The 21332-nt window shown below is 38.8% G+C and overlaps 1 protein-coding gene across 3 annotated transcripts in view; it reads right to left on the bottom strand.

Annotated features, from left to right (window-relative positions):
* Positions 1-21332, bottom strand: part of LOC117501842 (saxitoxin and tetrodotoxin-binding protein 1-like) — a 338634-nt gene that overhangs the window by 122245 nt on the left and 195057 nt on the right. Inside the window, exon 3 of one of the 3 annotated variants that reach the window (XM_034160806.1) lies at positions 4577-4641. The exons of the other annotated variants lie outside the window; for them this stretch is intronic. Coding sequence (XP_034016697.1) covers positions 4577-4641 — 65 coding nt within the window. The remainder of the gene's footprint in view (positions 1-4576; positions 4642-21332) is intronic. 3 annotated transcript variants of the gene reach the window in all.

Genomic DNA, 21332 nt, shown 5'->3' with positions numbered 1-21332 from the left:
ATCCATTCTTTGCTCAAACGCCAAAGCAGGGGCGAATCCAGATGGAATGGGGCCGTGGGGCAAGGATGTCCCCCCCCTCACAACACCCCTAGATTAAAGCTCCAACTTAGAAGCCTTTTTTTTACTACAACTACTAATACTACTTAAAATAATAATAATTTCGACAAGTAAAATGTTTAGAGAAAATTTAAATGTTAGAAAGAATTTAATAGTTACATTTATTAACAATGTAGGTTAGAAATTACAAGTTTTACTGTTACAGTGCTGTCAACAGTTAAATATGAGGTCAAGAAAGAGGTCTTTATTTTACTTTTTATAAAACAAGTATATATTTTCATTGAAGTCAAGAAAGGGTGACTATAAAGTGAGGCGGGGACCACTACGGCCATGACGGTAAGTGAAGGTTAATTTCAGCTATTAATTGATGAACAGCAACCTAACTTGTTCATAAATCAGACATCTGTGTGGTGATAGAGACATTCTGATCTTCTGGTCCAAAGTAAAGTGCTGTCTAACTGGGTCACTCAGATATGAATTAAGGTTGGATATTATTTTCGTTCGTGCTAACTCTGCCAGTCACGTAACCTAGCCTAGCAATGTAACCTGTGCAAATGCTGTGCATGGCTAGCTACCATGCTGTCGCCGCCAGGTTGTTTCTTTATTCTTTATTTTATTTGTGTGACGGTCATGCGTCAGTCATACGAAGTATGCTGTTTTGCACAGTCTGCGGTGCGGTGGCGTGGTATAACGGCGTCCCTGTCTAAAATGTATTTTCCCAAGGTCCTGGCATAATTTCACATACCTAACATTTTACTTTAAATTGAGTCATTCTCTAAGTTGATTAGCAACACAAATTGGTAATAAAGAAATCCTTGATGTTACTTGTAGCTTGTAGTGAGATAGACAACTGTCTTGTGGCCTTTTTGTGTATTGCAGTTTCAAAAAGTTCAACCCTTTGTATCCAGTCATTGGTCCAGTCATCCAGTCATTTCTTGCTTTATATGATGAATTGTATCACACAAGTAATGATATATTATTTATAGTATAGCCTACAGTATTTCTATAACAAATGTTTTAAGTAACAAGGCTGAATGAAATGACGGCTTATTATGTCTAAAAGTGATGTGACTTACTGTCAATAGATCGTACTTTTGATAAGCCTATGATAACTGTATTTCGGGAGAACTTTTCATAATGCTTCTTATAGTGTTAAAATCTATGTGTCTCCTGGTGCACATTGATCGGTTAAGGGACCAAAAAAAAACAAAAAAAACAACAACACACTGTCACAGCAGGCTTAATTTTTTTCCCTTCGATACCTGGTGGTGGCCTGGTCTTGGTTAAAAATGCCCGGCCTGAAAAATTTCCCCAGTCCAGCCCTGCATCACACAGATTAAGGAGCGGTACAACCGGTTTAAAGACGTCCGCACAATGGTGGAGAGCGTGTCGCGCTCCGATCGGCATCAACACGCCGGAAACGAACCGGATCATTTCCAAAGTGAACACTGTGGTCATGTGGGACCGTTGTGTGATTACACTATGTAACACAATTTTTGTTCCTGGCTTCTAAGTGTTATATTTCAACTGCTATGTCTAAAGTCTTTGGAAAATGACTACATTCAGCACAAACTTTGATTTTTTTTTTTTTTTTTTTTTTACGTTCTAGAAAGTTCTAAAAGTTTTGAAATTTCTAGATAATTCTGGAAACTTCTAGAAAATTCTGGACAGTTCTAGCAGTTAAAGAATATTCTGGAAGACTACTCAGTAGTATGGAAGGCGAATCGAGAATATTCTTAAAAACAGACAAATTTCAAAATATCATTGTCCTGATCACAGAAGCAAAGTTTCTGTGGAATAACAGCTATTTTCTATTTATTTAAGGCATAACAGGTTAGGAAAACACACTGGTACCCAGGAACAAAACAAAACTAAAAATTTGTTACATAGTGTTATCCGAGAAAATTGTGGAAGAGGTGGGACATCAGCACTTTTTCGGCACATTCCACTGTGAAAGAAGATTTTGCCATGAAAAGAGCGGCGGCGAAATTCATTGGCACGAAGCTGATGGCGCAGCAACAGCGCCTCCGTGTTGAAGCCTCACAGGACAGTTGTGGCATGCTCACACTCGTCCACAATTTCTCGGATAGTCACACGACTGAAAAGCCACCGGAAAGCCGTCTGAATCTTCCGAATGGTGCAAGAGCTGGGCCTGTCACAACACGCGCTCTCCATCATTGTGGTGGACGTCTTTAAACCGGTTGTACTGCTCCTTAATCTGTGTGATGCCAGAGGATCGTCACCGAAAGCCGTCTGAATAATCCGAATAGTTTCCACCTGGCTGTGGCCCAGTTTCTGGCAGAATTTGATGAAGTCGCGCTGCTCCAGTTCTTCCGCCATTTCCTTGCAAAGAAAAAACGACGAGTGGACTCCACCCATCCTCACACAAAGGCTGCTTACAAGCAAATGACGCAACCGACAGGCGTGAAAAAAATTACGCATGCGCACGAAGGTTCAAGGTTGGCTCATGCAAGCACACGATTCAAATCCATCAGGTTTTTGAAAAAAATAGAAAGGTCCGATACTTTCTAACAGACCTCGTATTTACAATTATATTATGTTGTTGTTGTTGTCATCCATTCAGCTCGGTTTTATGCCAGATGCCCTTCGTGACAACTCCAGTTTTACCTGGAGAAACACACACAACCACTGGTGTTCCGAAGAGGTCTCCCATCCATGTACTAACCAGATGCTGCACTGCTTAACTTCTGAAATCTGATGGGATCAGGCTAAAACAGAGGGGACGGCTGCTACAACTATATTATGTACTTACATTGAATTTACTTAATAAAGGCACTCACCCTTTTAATATAAGTTGATTTTACTGCCCCCTACTGCAATGGTGTGGTTAGTCCAGAATGTAAGTTGCAATGTTAGGCTAATATCTGTCGTTTCTCCAAAATATTAGTAAATTTTCAATTAAATTTATTATATTTATATAGCGCCCAATCGCAACAAAGCTGCCTCATTTCAGCAATCTATTTCTCTGCTTTAGTCAGAAATAACTGCCATAACCTAAGGTCCTGTTCAATGTTTTGAACTCTTATTAATCCAGTGATGTCTCCCCTCTTGTGCCAACGTCTACACTTTGTAACAATTTTTTAATCACAGAAGTGTCTGCCATTAGACCAGTAACACAGTCAGTAAAAAAATCTTGACTATTGATGATTCCTCATCAATTGCACATCACTAATCTGAAAATGAACCTGGATCCCAATGTGCAAACTGCTATGTCACCACACTCAACCAATGTGCTGATTCTACAAAGAAGTGACACATGAGACCTTTGATGTTTTTACTTTGTCACTTTTATTTTTGGAGAATGACTGTCTGATGACATCTGTGGTCTTTATGGTCAGAACGTCAACTGTTGGCCTTCACTTTCAGCGCAGAATTCTGTGGAAGAAATGTTCAAAAAATAATAAAAACCTGAATAGTTGTGTGATGTCACCTGATCTCCCAAACGTTCTTAGTGCTCAAGAAAATGGGTTGAGCTTGATCGATGTGATTGGTTCTAAGCTGAAGCACCTTTATTGGGGTCATAGTGATAGTCTGAGGTCTCCAGAGAAACCGGCACAAGCCGCCTGTTTCCTGAAATGCTGCAGGTCCTCCTCCTTCACAGACGTCTTTTTGGCTGCACAGAAACAAAAACAAAAAGCTTCAAGAATATGCTGAATGCAGTCAGACTGGCTTTTTTTCCCCTTCTCAGTCATTCGATCGTACCCAAGAGGTAAAAGGAGGCGGGCGTAAATCTCCTCGTCTCCGAGGGTTACCGGAAGATCAAACATCTTCTGGTCTTGTCGAATCCGGTGCCGGTTGTATTTATGTTGAAGACCAAACAGTCATTGCAGGTTGGCAGGAAGTGGAAAACTGTTTCTACTGTTCCTGCTGCCAAAGTCAAATTAAAGTTTTAAATGAGATGCTGTAACAGCAGGAAAACTGTCAAACAGCAACAGCCTGTGTGCCAGCTCAGTCAAACACACAACAGATCTTGTTCAATTAAAACTACAAAGCAACAGTTAACATCTAAAAAACCCACAACATCAAATGCAAATGAAACAGGAGACTTTAATCTTGGATATGATCCAGAAGCAGGTATGAAACCAGGAGATGTTAGTTTGGGCTGGGAAAAAAGAACCTGAGGTGAACCTGAAAGAAAATGAGGAGAAATTATATTCTAGCTACTGTGTCCTTCTCCACCCCCTGTATCCATCTCCATCCTCTTCTCTTTTGACAGTCAGATTTGTCTAGTTTAAGAACCACAGTTAGCAGAAGAGGAAGTATCTCTCTCTGTGCAACATCTGGACCTGGTTTTCTCTGATAAGCCCCCTCCTCTGTTTCCACTGATGCAGGTTGTAGTTTCACAACAGATTTGTTTCAGCCACAGAGGACGAGGTAAAGCTCGCTGAGACATTCTGTGAATTACTGCAGGAATCAAACGCGGTCAAATCTAGAACCTTTTACTGTTTTTTTTCCCCACTCAACACATCAGGTTGCAACATTTAACGTGATAACTTACTTTTTGTCATTGCGGTATCATGGTAAATGGTTATGTTGAATTTTGATCCATAGCAGGTTCCATTGCTTAAAGACAAAGACAGATGAAGGTCAGTTGATGTTCTGAAGCTTTCACAGAACAGGCAGCAAATCAAACGTGTGGAGGAGTAAACTGTGACGACAGATACGATCAAATAATCATAGTTGCCTTCACAAATCACATTATAGAAATCATTATGTCATGCAGCTTGTGCTTTTCTGTGACTTAACTCATGAAGGTAGTTGTCTTACTTTAGGACAGCTACCTTGTGTTTATCAAATGATATGTGTTTATCAGATAACTTTCTTCTGGGGAGAAACCTGATACCAAGTTGCCAGAAATTATGACCATGTTCATAGCCTCATTAAAATGACCCTGGAACAAAGAAGTTCTCTTTTCTGATCCCTTTTTTCAGATGTTTCACTCACTCTCAAAGCCCTGAGTTTTCGCTTGTGGCTTTTGTTTCACTGTTTCATTGTGTTTGTTGTTTTTTCGTAACTTTCGTAGTTTGATGCACCAGTTTGTAATAACATTTAAGGCATGAGTCAAGTTCTCTGCATTTTGAAGACCACTTTCAAGCTGAGTTCTCAAATTTAGAGTGAATTTTTTGAATTTTCTGCTCAATGCCAAAAGTGCTTTGGTTCACTTGGATTTTTCTCCACAACTTTCCTTGCAAATCCTTGAAACGTTTCAAAATTTTTGCAAAGACTTTAAATTGATCTTCCACAAGCTTTGGAAGCTGCCAGAGCGTTTTTGATAGCAAGCATTGAAACCTTCGTCCTTGGTCGGTTGGTGAACCAATCTTCTTTGGAACCGCCAAACCATCACATTCGGTCATGTGGGGAATCAACCAAGCAGTCTGCATGCCTCTAGCCATCTGGGATAGGCATGTGGAGAGTAATCGATACAAATTGGTATCTAGATAAAAACGTGCCCGATGTGAATGTATCGATTCATTCAGTGTGCACTGATTCACTTGACGGGTGAAATCGTGATGCATCGCACACTGTGTGCTTGCATCAATTTTTTTCACACATTGAATGCACCATCACTGCTTCGACGGAAGCCTGAAAGCACATTTTTACCGCAACAAATCTTTTTTTAACATGGAGGCCCGCGACAACAGCGCAAGCAGTGTGAGGAGATTTTTGACGCACATAAAACATTTAAATCAGCGTTTGGAGATACTTTGGCTTTTTTTAAAAAAAAACATGGGAAACTTGACAAGACGCAGGTCCTTTGTAAAGAATGCCGGTGGCTGCCGCTCTGAGGCACATTGCAAACTGAGCTCCAGCAAAACTGGTGAAGAAAAGTATCTCACATTGCTTTTGCCAAGGCTGTACTCTGTCACTGAGTGACTCACTTTTAGTCACTCATTGAGAGTGATGTTGCCTTACTATTTAAGTTCTGACAATGTGATGAAACAGGTTTCAAATATGAGGGACTAATTCCTGTTCCTTAATGTTGAATCTCATACATTTGCTGCTATTAGGATAAAACAAATCTTCTGACTCTTGTAGAATCAGAAGAAAGAAGAAGAAGAAGAATGCTGTAGTACCATACTGAATTGCAGATTCTTATTTTCTATGAAAATTTTTGGTGTAATTTCTTGCAGCAATGTTGAATCCCATTGTATTGCACCAAATCCCATTGTGAGGAATTGAATTGCCATCAAATACATATCAAATCACATCGAATCAGGAACAGGGGTGAATCGTTTCGCATTGTATCGTCAGTATCACATAACGCTGTATGTATTGTATCGTTGTTAGCGTATCAAGGTGCATATTGAATTATTGTCAGTGATGAGATTCACATGCCTAATATGGGAGACCCAGTGGTTAATCCAATGGAGGTGAAATGAGTCCAGCAAAGGAAACAGCATGACACCAATCCAAAGGACCCAGATAAGTTAACCTCAAGTGTTTCAATGGACTTTACTGTCAGTGATGCAAAGTGTCTTTCTTTGGTTGTTTTTAATAACAATAACAATAATTTTGTGAACTCAGAATTCACTGCTAATTCCGACCAGATTTTAAATTTCTATATTTTGTTCTTTCTCTTGCTTTTCACATCTCACTATCAACATATCATCTCAGTAATAAAACTATAAATCATAACCCATATTGTCAAAATCTCAGTCACATTTGTTTGTACCTTATGTAAATAAATCTGTAAAAATTATGCCAGGTGTTTGTCTTGTGTCCAGTTGATGACAGATGTATAATCAATCATATCCAGAACTTATGACTTTCAGATCAAAGACTGATTACCAGCTCGATCACAACATGATCAAATTCCTGCAGTATGCATGTGGTGCCCCCTTTTGAGGTATGTAATTCAATTTCATATTTAATGAAATATTGTTTGAACTCATATCTGCTATATATGATACACTGACTATTGCACCAAATCACAGAGTTAATATTGATAAAGTTATTCCATTTGCATAATACACAATGACACATCTGTAATTTGAAGTGTTTACTGCTTGTTTATATTATTTACTGAGTTTTTTTTTTATGTTTATAGAATGTTTGTTGGTTCAGTTCAATAAAGAAAATGGTGAATTTAACCCTTTTTAAAATGTGCTTCTTGTTAACACTGAATAAACACATGATGCATTAACATTCATAAAACAGCAAACATAAGATTATCTGCCTACCTGTACCTTCATTACTGCTATACAATTTTAGTATTTAGGTTTTTGGCTCAAAGAGGCGTCAAAACTATTAAAGTTCAAGATCTTAATTTGTAATTCTGTGACATATTCTTATATTTCATACCTGATCTGAGACATTTTTCATAAAATTAGTAGGATGTCTGTTTTAGTGATGTGGTTACAACAGTGGATCATCTACGTAGAAGTTGATTTGGGTATTGTGACCTACAGGAAAAAACTAAGTTCCTTCTTTTGGTCCCTTGTTTTCACTCATGGTCACCACAGCAGGTCCAAGGTGTATCTGTATGTTGATTTGGCACAAGTTCTACACCAGATGCCCTTCCTGACGCAACTCCACATCACATTGAAAATTGTGACAGGGGTGGGGTTTGAACCAGGAACCAAAAGACTGGACAGGATGGATGGAGAAATGAATAAGCTGCTGCTACTCCGCCTAAGTCTTTTTAAAACCTTAATGAGCAGATTAACATGTGATCTCTCTCTCTCTCACACACCACCACACACACAACACACACACACACACACACACACACACACACACACACACACACACACACACACACACACACACACACACCACACACACACACACCACACACACACACACACACACACACACACACACACACACACACACACACACACACACACACACGTGGTGATCACTAAATGCTTTTGCCCTGTGAGTCAAGAGTAAAACTTTAATTGAATTTCCTTTGTGATTCAATAACTCAGAAAGAAGTTCTTGTTTCACAGACTCACAATTTGTTCTCTTCCAACGAACTGGATGATATCTGTGTTGTCGGGTGTTACAGTGATTTTGATCCAGCAGGTATCGAGCGCCTTTAGCATGGATTTGAATGCTTCATGATCAGTGAATCCTTCGATGAAATACCACGTACTGCTGAACTGGACACACAAATGCAAACACACTGTTAATACATCATCTGTAAGTTCTAAAATTATTAAAATAAAATATTGGCTTACAACTATCCAATTTGAACAATTTCAATTTCATGAGTGAAAGAGAGTCTTTTATATTTTATAATTTTGATTATTTTTCTTTGTGTGCCAAGAGAAAATCAGCTTTGAAATTCTGCACAAATAAATAAATGAATAAATAAAACATTATTACTTTGCAGCCGTACACACACACACACACACACACACACACACACACACACACACACACACACACACACACACACACACACACACACACACACACACACACACACACACACACACACACACACACACACACACACACACACACTTGATGATTATCACTCAAAATCATCAATACAACCTGATTTTACTTTAAAGTGTGTCAGAATATGTAAGGGTGATTCTTTAACTACGGGCACTATTGGCCTTGTAAATGTAATTACCACCACACCATTGCCTTACAATATAAAGCGCCTTGGGCAACTGTTTGTTGTGATTTGGCGCTATATACATGTGCTCTGATGTCACTATTTATCTCCATAGAAACTACCCAAACAATCTTTCATACAAACTGTTTAGGGACATTACAGTGTTGTGGTGGAAATTACGGCAATAGTGTGGGACAACTACATTTTGTTTAAAAAAATCACAACAGTTGTATGACATTGAATACCCCAATTATGTTTTGATTATTTTACTGATATTTTATTCAGAGATATTTTAAAACATTAGAAAAAACGTTTCTTTACCATTCATTTTTATCATTGAAGATCAAAAGTCTGGGTGTGGGACAAGCACAAAACGGCAATATTTGCATATAATGATGCTGAAAAAAAGGTGAAAAAGTCATCATAGACTACTAGAACAATTTCTTAACACACTTCATTGTAAAGATAACTATAAAAGTGTGAAATTTCCCCTTTTTTCTGTTTTCATACAATATGATCAAAGGACATAATAAGTGCCCGTAGTCTAAGAATCACCCGTAAAAAGGAATTACAGTGGCTTCCAAAAGTATTCAGCCTCTTGGTATTTCACACATTTTAATTTGTTTATGGCATTTCAAATACAAAAGTAAATCAGGCTTCTCAATATAAAAATTTCTAAAATTATCTTCCTTAGACTCAAAGTGAAACTTAATCGCTACAACTTGATATCAATAATTAAAAATATAAAATCCAAGATGATGGGTTGCATAAGTAATCAGCCCCTTTGGTATAATACCTGTAAATAATCAGTTTAATTGTCAGTTTTCATCAGACAAGTCAGGGGATGGATACATGAACCATTTCCAAGTCACTGAATATGTCTTAACTTATTTACATCAGTTATGAAGAAATACAAACAGTGTGGCACTCTATGGTAAATCTGTTGTGGAGGAGACAGTTCTCAAAAAACTGAGTGACTGTGCAAGAAGGGAAGAGTGAGGAAAGCCACCAAGACACCCAGACAACCCAGAAAAAATTACAGGCTTCTGTGGCTGTGATTGGAGAAATTGTGCATTGTGCATGTTTTGCATTTTGTATTCCCAGTTATACAGCTTCTGGATTAAGTGGTATAGAGGATGGATTTACTAAAAGAAGACCTGAAAGTTCAGCTACAATTTGCCAGAAGATACATCTGAGATGCAAGCCCAGATTTAATGTTTTGGTGAAAGAAAACTGTCCTCTGTACCACACAGATTCACCATAGAGTGCCATACTGTTTGTATTTCTTCATAACGGATGTAAATAAAGTTCAAGACATATTCAGTGACTTGGAAATGTTCATGTATCCATCCCCTGACTTGTCTGAAGAAAACTGGCAAACTGATTATTTACAGGGACTGTACCAAAGGGGCTGATTACTTATGCAGCCCATCATCTTGGCGTTTATATTTTTATTAATTTATATCAAGTTGTAGAGATTTACTTTCAGTGTGAGGAAGGATGATAATTTTAGAATTTTTATAGTGACAATGTCTGATTTACTTTTTGTATTTGAAATGCCATAAACAAATTAAAATGCATGAAATATCAAGGGGCTGAATACTTTGCAATCCACTGTATTTTTTCAAGTTGACAAATTGTCACCATTTTAGGTATTTATAAATAACACATTTATCTCATCATTTGTCTAAAATTTGAGTTGACGTGTCTGAAGCTTTCACAGTGACAAACTAAAATGTTTTTACATTTCTCGTGGTGCCATTAGTTTCCTCTGGTTCCTTTTCGAAACCGGATCAGATTCGATCAGATATTATTACATTAATTGATTTGTTTAGCGCTTTCCAAATGACAACATGAACTAAATCAAAGAAACAGAGGATTTGAAAATATAAAAAATCAAAATATGGGTAAACTATGATGTAAGACTTGTTACCTTGGAGAGTCCTGTTAGAGACAGGGGTTGGACCAGCTCTTGACAATCTTCAGGTATTGGACTGATGTCGCTCAGAACCAAACCCAGCAAAAAGGAACTGGATGGTCAGGCCACAGCATCATGGTGGACAAAAACACAGATTCAGAGACCTGAAGATGCTCACAGCCCAAACACTGAACTTCACTCGCAGCATCACAGCTTTTATAGGAACAGCCAGTCACGGTGAGAACGTGGTGGGTTTTTTCCATGATTGTAGGAGTTCAAACTTTGTTCTGTTTATCAGTTTCACAACACAATCACCATGTGTTGTCACGCAGATTATTGACTGATTTAAAGTACATTTTGTGAGGCTTGCATCACCCCCCCCCCCCCCACCTCGAGTGCGCTTACACGTTTCATTTTCCAACAGTGCATCCCCGAAAGTAATCACAGCGCTTCACTTTTGCACATTCGTTATTACGGCCTTTTACCAAAACGGAGTCCATTCATTTTTTCCCCTCAAAATTGTACTTACAACACCACATTACACCAACATGAAAAAAAAAAAAAACTTGAGATTTTTGCAAATTTATTAAAAATAAAAAACACAGGTACTTAAGTACTGACACCCTCAAATTGAAATTCAAATTTATTAATTTATATAGCGCCAATTCGCGATGAGATTGCCTCAGGGCGCTTCACACAACATAATAAATATGAATTAAAAAAAAAAAATTTAAAAACAATAAAACACAAAACCATAAAAGAATACAAGAAAAAAAACACATAAATACTAATGATAAACAAGGAAAACAAATGAGTCTTTAAATGTGATTTAAAAGTCTCCACAGTATCTGTCGTTTGTGTGCTGGGAGATCATTCCACAGAGCTGGGGCATGGTAGGAGAAAGCTCTGTGACCGACAGACTTTTATTCACCCTGTGAACACAGGGAACAGGACAGACCAGTGTGCTGGGTCAGAGCTGACTGGAGATGAGGTTACTGGAAACACAAGAAACATTTCATTAGAAATGCTGGAATCAAACATGAGCAAAACCAGAATGAAGAGCTGAGGCCTGGATACCACGCAGGTAGAACTGAGTTTCTGGTGCTTGTGAGTGGCAGAAACCAGGGGTTAACCCTCTGGGGTCCGAGGGCATTTTTGGACATTTCACTCGCCTGGCATAAATGTTTTATTATTGCTATTAACACCGGCGCCCTGCATCCCACAATCAAGTTTGATGTCTCTTGTTTTTCCCCAGGAGAATCTGTGCTTTCAGAATATATATGTTTTTGTTGTGTTTTATAAGTCTAATAATGGTTTACAATCAAAATAGGCAATAATTTTCCACACACTTATTCAAAACACAGCAAACTATAATAAACAACTGTTTTGACACTTATAAAGGTAATTTGAGGTCTTGTGTGAAAGACTGTACAACAAAAAGTTCAAACAACACAAAATGCACATTTTTCAACAATATATACAAAATGGTCTGTGCATTTGTTATTTTGATTATGGTAAACAGTGCAACAGAGTTATCTGGTAACATTCACATGCAAACTAGTGGAGCAATCCTGATAGTTACACACACTTTGTTTAAGTATGTGAGATTGTCATCAGAGGCTCTTCGCCCTGTCGTCTCCCTGCATTTCATTAAAATTAAGGGGTGCCACCAAAGTCCTAAAACAGAAGTTAAAACAAAATTAATAAAAAAAAATTAGCTTATATACTGTGTATATATATATGTGTATATATATATGGGACAAATACTCAGTTCTAAAATTGATCATTTTTAACAAGTTTATACAAGTGTGGAAAAATCAGCAAGCTTATTTAGATATCTGTCACATATATATGTGTGTGTATTTCAATTCAATTTCAATTTATCTTCATGTATATAGCACCAAATCACAACAGAGTTGCCTCAAGACACTTCACGCTAGTGAGGTCCAACCTTACTAGCCCCCAAGAGCAACAGTGGTAAGGAAAAACTCCCTCTGAGGAAGAAAGCTCAAGCAGACTGGACTCAAAGGGGTGACCCTCTGCTTGGGCCATGTTACAGACATACTTTACAGAATAATTCTCAAAAAGAATATACATGGAACAGCTGTTGCTGCACAGGACAGGAGGGTCTCCAGCACAATTTCCACACCCATCTCTGGATGGAGCTGCACCTTATACAGAGAGAAAAATCAGAATCAAGCATCAGAAAGACAAGAAATACGTATAATTTGTCAGCATGAAAACAACATGAAAAACAGTAAATACTAAGGTGATTGCCGGCCACTAGCCCTGAGCTTCACTAAAAGACCCAGAATTGAGGTAAAGTTGAGGCTGCGGCATGCTTCCATTTCCTAATAAAATGAATTAAAAGAGTGAAAAGCATAGAACCTATACTATGCCGGTATGCTAGCCATATTAAAGGGAAAATAAGTGCGTCTTAAGTCTGGACTCGAAAGCTTCCACAGAATCTATTTTATTGATGCACGGAGATCATTCCACAGAACAGGGGCCAGTCAGAGAAAGCTCTGTTACCTGCGACTTGTTATTCACCCTTGGGACACAAGTAGTCCTGCACTCTGAGAATGCAAAGCCCGGGCCAGTACATAAGGTTTAATTAGGTCAGTTTGGTAGGGAGGTGCCAATCCGTAAACAATTCATAGACGAGTAGCAGAACCTTAAAATCTGATCTCACTGTGACAGGAAGCCAGTGAACAGATTGCCCAAAATGGGTGTAATGCGGTCGAACTACATATTATGATACCAATACCATATCATGGTATTGGTACCATATCATGAACAAAAGTGGATGGATAACAAAATCCGTATGGATAACACAGAAATAGCAGATTTTTATATAGTTGCATTAAAAATAAAACACCACTTAACAAGCTACAGGAGAGTATTGTCCCGTAGTGACAACATTTATTACACACAGCTCTCTGAGCTTCAGCCAAATATAAGTAATAAAGTTGGTAGCAACAACACCTAAGCTCCAAAACTATGCACAAGTAGACCTAATTACATGTCTTAAAATAGTTTGTCCAACACAAAATACATGGCTACACATGTTGAGTAATTAGCCACTTATTATTATTATTATTATTATTATTATTATTATTATTATTATCTTTGCCTATATGCTGGAATAAGGGATAGAACTCTTCAAATTATTGTTCATTACTTCCCATTTCAATCAGAAATCAGACTCACAGCCTTTGGACCTGGCTATTTGCACAGTTTATAGCTGCACTTGAGGGTATTTTTTAATGAAATTACAAAGAATAAAGTTGTGTGCACCTCACTAAAAATCAGTAGAAAAGAGCATCCAGGAGTGAAACATAGGAGTTGTAATATGGTGGCCGGTTTGCTTCAAAAATATTGGCCAATGAGCGATTCAGTAATATATAGAGATCAGATGGGTATCTCAGACTGAACAGTTGCCCCCTAAAATTTGGTCCGCCTGCCTTCACTGCACGTGCGTCATTTGGGACTACAGCAGTTCATCTGAGAGAGTTTCTTAAACCAAAGTGATCAAATGGATTAAATTCTGTTTAATAGGCCAAGTAAAACTTGAGGAGCTGGGGGAGGTGAGTATGGATCGGGAGGTCTGGGCGGCTTTGCTTGAGCTGCTGCCCCCGCGACCTGACTCCGGATAAAGCGGAAGAAATGGATGGATTGATGGATGATTAGTAATTTACACAATGCTTTTTCCTTGGTAATATGCTCAATTTGCTGCACATTTAGCAGAAACACACACAAAAAAGACTCATTTCCTCATCTGCTACAGGAGAGACAGAGTGGGAAGAAACACGAGAAACAACTCCCACTTTGTCATTGGTGGAAAACTCTCGAGCGAACCAATCAAAATCACCAAGCCCATGTGGGTTTGACGACAAACTACAGATCCTACGTGGCTGTGCTTGTGTGTGTGTGTGTGTGTACGTGCATGCGCGCACACTTCGTGCAAGAAACGGGACTTTTCTTCCGTCTCTCTCTGTCTGCAGCAGCAATGACAAGTCAAAAATAATACACAAATTTCTATTTTATCATTGTGTAAATATATACAGAATAAACAATGATCCCCAATCCACATAATTTGGTTGATGAGGGCAGGGAACCTGTGGTTTCGTGTGGAGCGAAAAGCAGACAGCAATCTCACAGTTTTGGTTCAGGTGTGCAAAATTTGCCGTGCTTGGAGTATGTTTTTAGTGTGTGGTGGAGAGTTTTTTAGTGTGTGTGGTGGTGTAGTGTTGTAGTGTAGAGGCGTCTTGGACCAGCGCTTCAATTTTTTTAATGGGTGGAGATGATTGCAGAGCGCATCATCAGAGTCTGAACATTAAGAAATGATCAGTCTGATTCCTAGTACACAGCAGAATGCAGACACACACTGCTCCAGAACAGCAGGATCAAGGTGCAGAGAACACAGGAGTCCAGGTACAGACTCCGCCCCCACCCCCGGCCCATGTCCAAAAACCTTTTTCTATGTTTTGGATTTTTGTGTTTTACTTTGTATTGTTTTTGCCACTAAAAGTCAGGACAGTCTGGACCAACACCAATAAAAATGCAACAAAAAACAAGAAATTGTGGAAAAGTACAAATGGCTATTGAGATGGAATATCTCCATATTTTTTTTTGGGGGGGGGGGGGGGGGGGGGGCTTTTGATGTGTATTGGACAGGAAATATTTTTCTGAGTGGCACAAATATAATTTGTGTGGCATCTTATTGCATGTAAATAACCATAAAAAAAGCCTGAAACATTTCTTGCATTTTAATGTGAATTACTGTGTATAACATTGTTTATGCTACAATTTTACGTTTTTGAAATTTACAATTTATATTTTCATTATAAGTTATAATAATATTATTATTATTAATAATAATAATAATAATCATAGTAATAATGTTTTTCACAGTTAAAAAAAAAACTTTTTTTCTGATTCAAATTTTAAGATTGGGGTGAATTTAGGTTTTCTGTTTTAATTCTGTATGTCAGAATGAAAGAAAAAACTGTAAGTCACAGAGGTGAGGTTGTGCTGAAAAAAAACAAAACAACAACAACAAAAAAACAAAGCCAGGAAAACAGTTTTGTAATTTAAATTATGAAGGTAAAACCAAAAGTAGTCAAAATGCCCAGTTATACCCAGGACTCTAGAGGGTTAACTGTGGAAGGAGTTCTGAAGACAAAGGTGTAAAAAACACAGCACACCATTTTTACTGTTTCAGAAACTTAATAAAAAAAAATCTCAGGATATTATTGGAAAACCACTTTTTTGATTTGTCAAACAAAAGTATATTCTGTTGCTGAAAATGGAAAGTTGAATTTTTAAGCCGGCAGAAAGGTTTTTATTTAACATGGTTCACCAACAAAAGCTCAAAGCTAATTTCCAGAGGGGTCCACGACACGTGTCTCTCCACCTCAAAGTGCCAGTTGGGAGCTTAACTGTGATCTGAAAATGAACCCGGATCCCAATGTTCAAACCACTATGTCACCAAACTCAACCAATGTGCTGATTGTACAAAGAAGTGACACAAGAGACGTCTGATGTTTTTACTTTCTCACTTTTATTTTTGGAGAATGACTTTCTGATGACACCTTTATGGTCAGACTGTCATCTGTTGGCCTTCACCTTCAGCACAGAATTCTGTGGAAGAAAAAATGGTAAAAAAAAAAAAAAAAATTAAATAATAAAAACCTAAATAGTTTCTCAGTCCTTGAGATAAATGGGTGGAGCTTAATCAATATAATTGGTTTAAACTTAAAGCTGAGGCACCTTTACTGGGGTTGTAGTGATAGTCTGGGTCTCCAGAGAAGCCGACACAGGCCGCCTGCTTCCTGAATTGTTGCAGGTCCTCCTCCTTCACAGACTTTTTTTTCGCTGCAAAGAAACAAACAAAGAAAAAGCTTCAAGAATTTGGTGAATGCAGTCAGACTCGCTTTATTCCCCTTCTCAGTCATTCGATCGTACCAAAGAGATAAAAGGTGCGGAAGGTAAACTTATCCTTTCCGAAAGACGGCAGACCATACATCTTCTGGTACTTGTGGACGTTGAGGATGGTGATATCACTGCTCATGAGCAAACAGTCACTGCAGGTCGGCAGCAGCTGGAAAACCATTTTCTTTAATCCTGCTGCAAAGTCAAAATGAAAGTTTTTAAAATGTGACTCTGTAACAGCAGGAAAACTGTCAACAGCAACAACCTGTGTGCCAGCTGAGTCAAACTGCAACTGATTTTGTGCAATTAAAATTTAAAACTACAAAGCAACAGTTAATATCTTAAAAAAGACAACATCAAAATACAAAATGAAACACAGGACATTAATCCTGGAACCAATCCTGAAGCAGGTGTGAAACCACCAGGACATAGCTGGCGCCACGAGGGGGTGTTTGTGGGCGACGCCCCCTCATGTCATCAACCTCGCCCCCTCGGATGTTAGAGTTATCAAAGAAATAAAAAAGAAAGAAAAAGAAATACTGGAAAATATAGCAAAATATTAGTTATTCAATAATATCACGTATTTAAAGGTGATAGAGGTTGAATGGGGCATTAATCCTTGTTCTGTGATGTGATATGTAGCCCCCCCAAAAATTGGTTGGGTCTGTAATGGCTCAGAACCTTCCTAAAAGGCTCTCTGAAACAGCTATGTTACTATGCTGGGTTTAGAATGCCTCGTTTGCTTTTAATGGCGTCATTTCGGAGCTTATTTGGCAACCTCATTATGAAATGCACGTAGGTGTTGACGCTGATCGGTTGCCATTGTTTGATTGGCTGCCCTTACTCTCACTGAAAATGCTGCTAAGAGGATTAGGAAAGACTCCGGTTCAACTCAGAACAGAATGAAAATGATCGCTGATTCGCTCATTTCGCTGTAAATCAAAAATGGATTCAGCCTCAGACAGATGATCCAATCATCATGCAGAAGCTGGGCGTCCGGGCCAGCCGAGGCCAGCCCACTGGCCCCATAGACCCCCAGACACGCTGAGCGTCCGATGGGCGGGACAAAGCCCAGCATTTATCCAATGACTCGTGTCGTTTTGCTGCACTTGTGTCGCTACTGAAGTCTGTGGACGACGGTTTAAAGCACTGTGAAGCTGCGGGTTTGAGTGAGAGGAAATCCGCGTCGTTACCAGTGATAAGAAGCTGATTCTGAACAAAAGTTGAGCGCGTTGTAGCGAAAACGAGACGACAGTAATCTTCACTAACTTATTTAACAGATCACGTTTCAACATTGCTGTTGAGTGATAAATCTTGTTCCTCGCCCACCAACATGAAGTCAGCCAGAGGCGGACTGTGACATAAAGTCCAGTAACAAAATAATAATGATAATAAAAAAAAAAAAAAAAAAAAAAAAGATCCGAAATAAATTTAAAAGCAAATTTAAAACAAAAGAAAATGTGATACTTACAGGCTGTACTGATTGCTGGGGTTGATTTTGTCACAAAGTCGGAACTGACCCTCTACTGAGTATTAAATGCCGACTGAAGCCAGCTCGAAATTGTGCAAGGTTTGTGAAACAGTCCTCTGTGAAATGCGCAGAGCAAAGAAATAGTCGGTGGTTGTATGTCCTGGGGATGTGGTTAAAAATGAATAAAAGCCATTGATCGCGTACATTGCTTTCCGTGGGAAGAATATGGAAAGATCGTAGTGCGCTATGACAGCCTGTGAAGGCACACCTGTAGCTCGCCATTGCTCCTCTTCCAATGTTACGAATGGGTGGGCACAACCTTATGAATAATTAATTTCGAAGGGGCGTGTGTGAAAGGGGGTAGGTGTGGGTGTGTGTGTGTGTGTGTGTGTGTGTGGGGGGGGGGGGGGGGGGGGGGGGGCTATTGGTGAAAAAGTGACGTAACTTTTCTCTCAAAACCGGATTGGCCTGTTTTCTGGCAGCAATTCAAAAAAGGAGAAATACTTGAAACAGAGGTTCTGAAACTTGCTGGCACTTCGTGTGTATTCCCCACAGTGGGGAGACTCTGAACTATCATCAAAAACATGAAAAAGATGATTTTGATTCTCTATCCCCTTTAACAAATAAACCAAATTAATTAACTAAAGTAATAAATTTTAAAACAAACGGATATGGCGTGTGTCTGTGTTCAAGGGATTTGATAGGTTGAGGGTTGCGCTTGTCAGTGCGGCAGAGGGCGATGCTTTTCCAATGTGTTGTGATGTCAGACGCGTCGCTTCGGAAGCGGCAAGGGGAGATTGCTACGTCACACTCTGGCTGTTTCCACAATCTGAAAAAAGTTCAGCGATCGCCGTCTTGAACTTCGGTCGCCTGAACCACAAAAAAACCTTTAAAAAACAGCAGTAAAACGATTCTCCAATCACCCTGCTGGGAGAAGCTTTTTTCAGCTACTTTTCGGAGTGACACCGACTGAGGGAGGACTGTCAACTTGGTGGGATATCGATCGAACCGTGACAGCGGGCCGACCCGCACGGAGAAGCCGGCCTACAGGCATCATCACTGGGCAGAGCGATCCAGGCCGCCTGGGTGATGGAGCAAACCCACTCCGTCCGAAATCTCCCACTTTTTGCATATATGCGAAGTCCCAGTTTGCCCAACGGAGTTTAGTTCTGCAGCTTTACTGAGGTGAGAATAATGTAAAAATTAAATGTGACGTTTACTGAACTGTGAAGGTTTAATGATCGCTAACATTAGCTTAGCCTTTTAGCACAGTTGATCTGAGTGAACAGTTTAATTTGTAAATGGTTCAGTCTTTTTTATTTTTACCAAATAAAGCTACAGCTTTTTTCAGACACCACAAAAGCTCAACTTTAAATAGCTTATTTTTTTCGGGCGTTTTTTCCAGCGTTTTTTGCAGTTTCCCCCCCCCCCCCCCCTTTTTTTATGTATAAACTGTTTAGTGTTTCTTTATATTTAAAGAAATTTTTTATTTGTCCCAATCAGGAACATTTGCTGTGCAGACAACCAAACTTCCATTGATGAGCTGAACACCATGAAGTCCAGTCGAAAGAAAACATCTCTGCTTTTCAGCAAAACCACCAGAGTTCAAAGCTGCAGAAGAGACCTTCATCTGGTCCAGAGAATCCAGCAGAACATCACCTGCTTCTAAATAAAAGGCTCTTTCAACAGCAACTATGTTATTATTTTTAAAAAAGCTGTTTCATTTTATATTTTAACAATAAATTAATGGATCATTAAAAATGTCCACGAATCAAAGTCAAAAGACATTTGCACAAGTAGAAGCTCTCCACTTATTGTGCTCAAATTCATATTTTAGAAATGACTCTGTCCTGATAACAAAGGCAATTACATATTTTGACGAAATTACAAGTTTAAATGACTATAAAAAAATTCATCATGAGGTTTATGTCACAGAAATCCTACTTTACAATCACACTGCAGTCATTGTTAAATTATTTCCTTTTGCATTTATAGTAAACATTTGTATTTATTTAGTGTTTGTTTTTCTTAAAAAAATATACAAGTTTCCATGTTATTTTATTTGTCTAAAAATAAATGTCAGGTTCCTTATGTTAAACAAGAAATTATCTAATATGAAATAACAGGTGGTTTTAATTTGCAGATGAAAGGTTTATAAAAAAACATTTATTGATTTATTTAGCTATTTAATTACAAGTGTTCTAAACTTTTTTTTTTTAACAGTAATCAGAAATTTTGAGGTAACAAACAACAACAAAAAACATTTCCAATGATTATTCTTCAGAAAACTGCTCTCTAAATGAGCAGTCCTGTGACATGTTAATGTTTTGTACAGATCAGTGGTTTCTGCACCAATCGGACTGGTACAATCCATTTTGTATAGATCAGTGGTTTCTGCCATGAGTCTTCCGTGTTTTGGCCCGACGTGTCGTTCCTATTGGACAACACGAAGGTACGTCACAGCTCAGAGTGTCGAAAGCTGGCGCACCTCATCTCGACAGAACACCGGCTCTGTGTGGTATGCAGGAGATCACTTGACCGAGTGTCTATACGTTCAAATAATAAAAAAAAAAATACTGTCAGCATTCTTCACTCTTACTCAGTCTTACAACGGTGTAGCCTAAATACACGAGCTTTCCAGGAGCGCACCCAATTCATTACGCACTCTCAGAGGCACGTCTCCTCCGGTGCGCACTTTTTTTGGGGGGGGGGGCGCGACCCCGCCCCCTGTGATAAACTCATCATCCCCTTAATATTTTTTTTCTGGCGCCGGGACTGCACCAGGAGGTGTTATTGTGACCTCGGAAAAAAGAATACTGTGGCTGAATTGAAAGAAAGTGAGGAGAAATAAATATTCTAGCTGTTGCGTCCTTCTCTAGCCCTCAGTATCCATCTCCATCCTCTTTCTGGACAATCAGATGTGCCCAGTTTAAGAACCACAGTTGGCAAGAGATGAAGGTCTCTCCTCTCTTTTGCAACATGTTGACCTGATTTTCTATGATAATTGCAGAGGACCTACTGGATGCTTATATGTACATCAGTTAGGAGATGATATCTCTACTGTTCTAGACTAATATGACCCCAATGAACAACTTGGGAGATGAGCCAAAAGCTCTATCGAAATGCCTGAAAATGGCCACGCTGTTTTTCAACCCTAGTGCTACTTCAAATACAGCTGTAGGTTCTAAACTGCAGCAGATATAGATTTTCCAAGGTATTAAAAATGTTCAGAATGACCAGTACATGTTTGGGAGTGTCATAGAAAAGTGTCAAACTTCTATTTTGATAGTTACTGCAGTAATCATATGTGGCCAAATCTTAAACATTTTACTGTTTTTCCCGTCTACACATCAGGT

The sequence above is a fragment of the Thalassophryne amazonica genome, chromosome 20, assembly GCF_902500255.1.
Source record: "Thalassophryne amazonica chromosome 20, fThaAma1.1, whole genome shotgun sequence".
Classification (NCBI taxonomy): domain Eukaryota; kingdom Metazoa; phylum Chordata; class Actinopteri; order Batrachoidiformes; family Batrachoididae; genus Thalassophryne; species Thalassophryne amazonica.
Note: the sequence above shows the minus strand (reverse complement) of the source record. Positions and strands in the feature narration are given on the sequence as shown.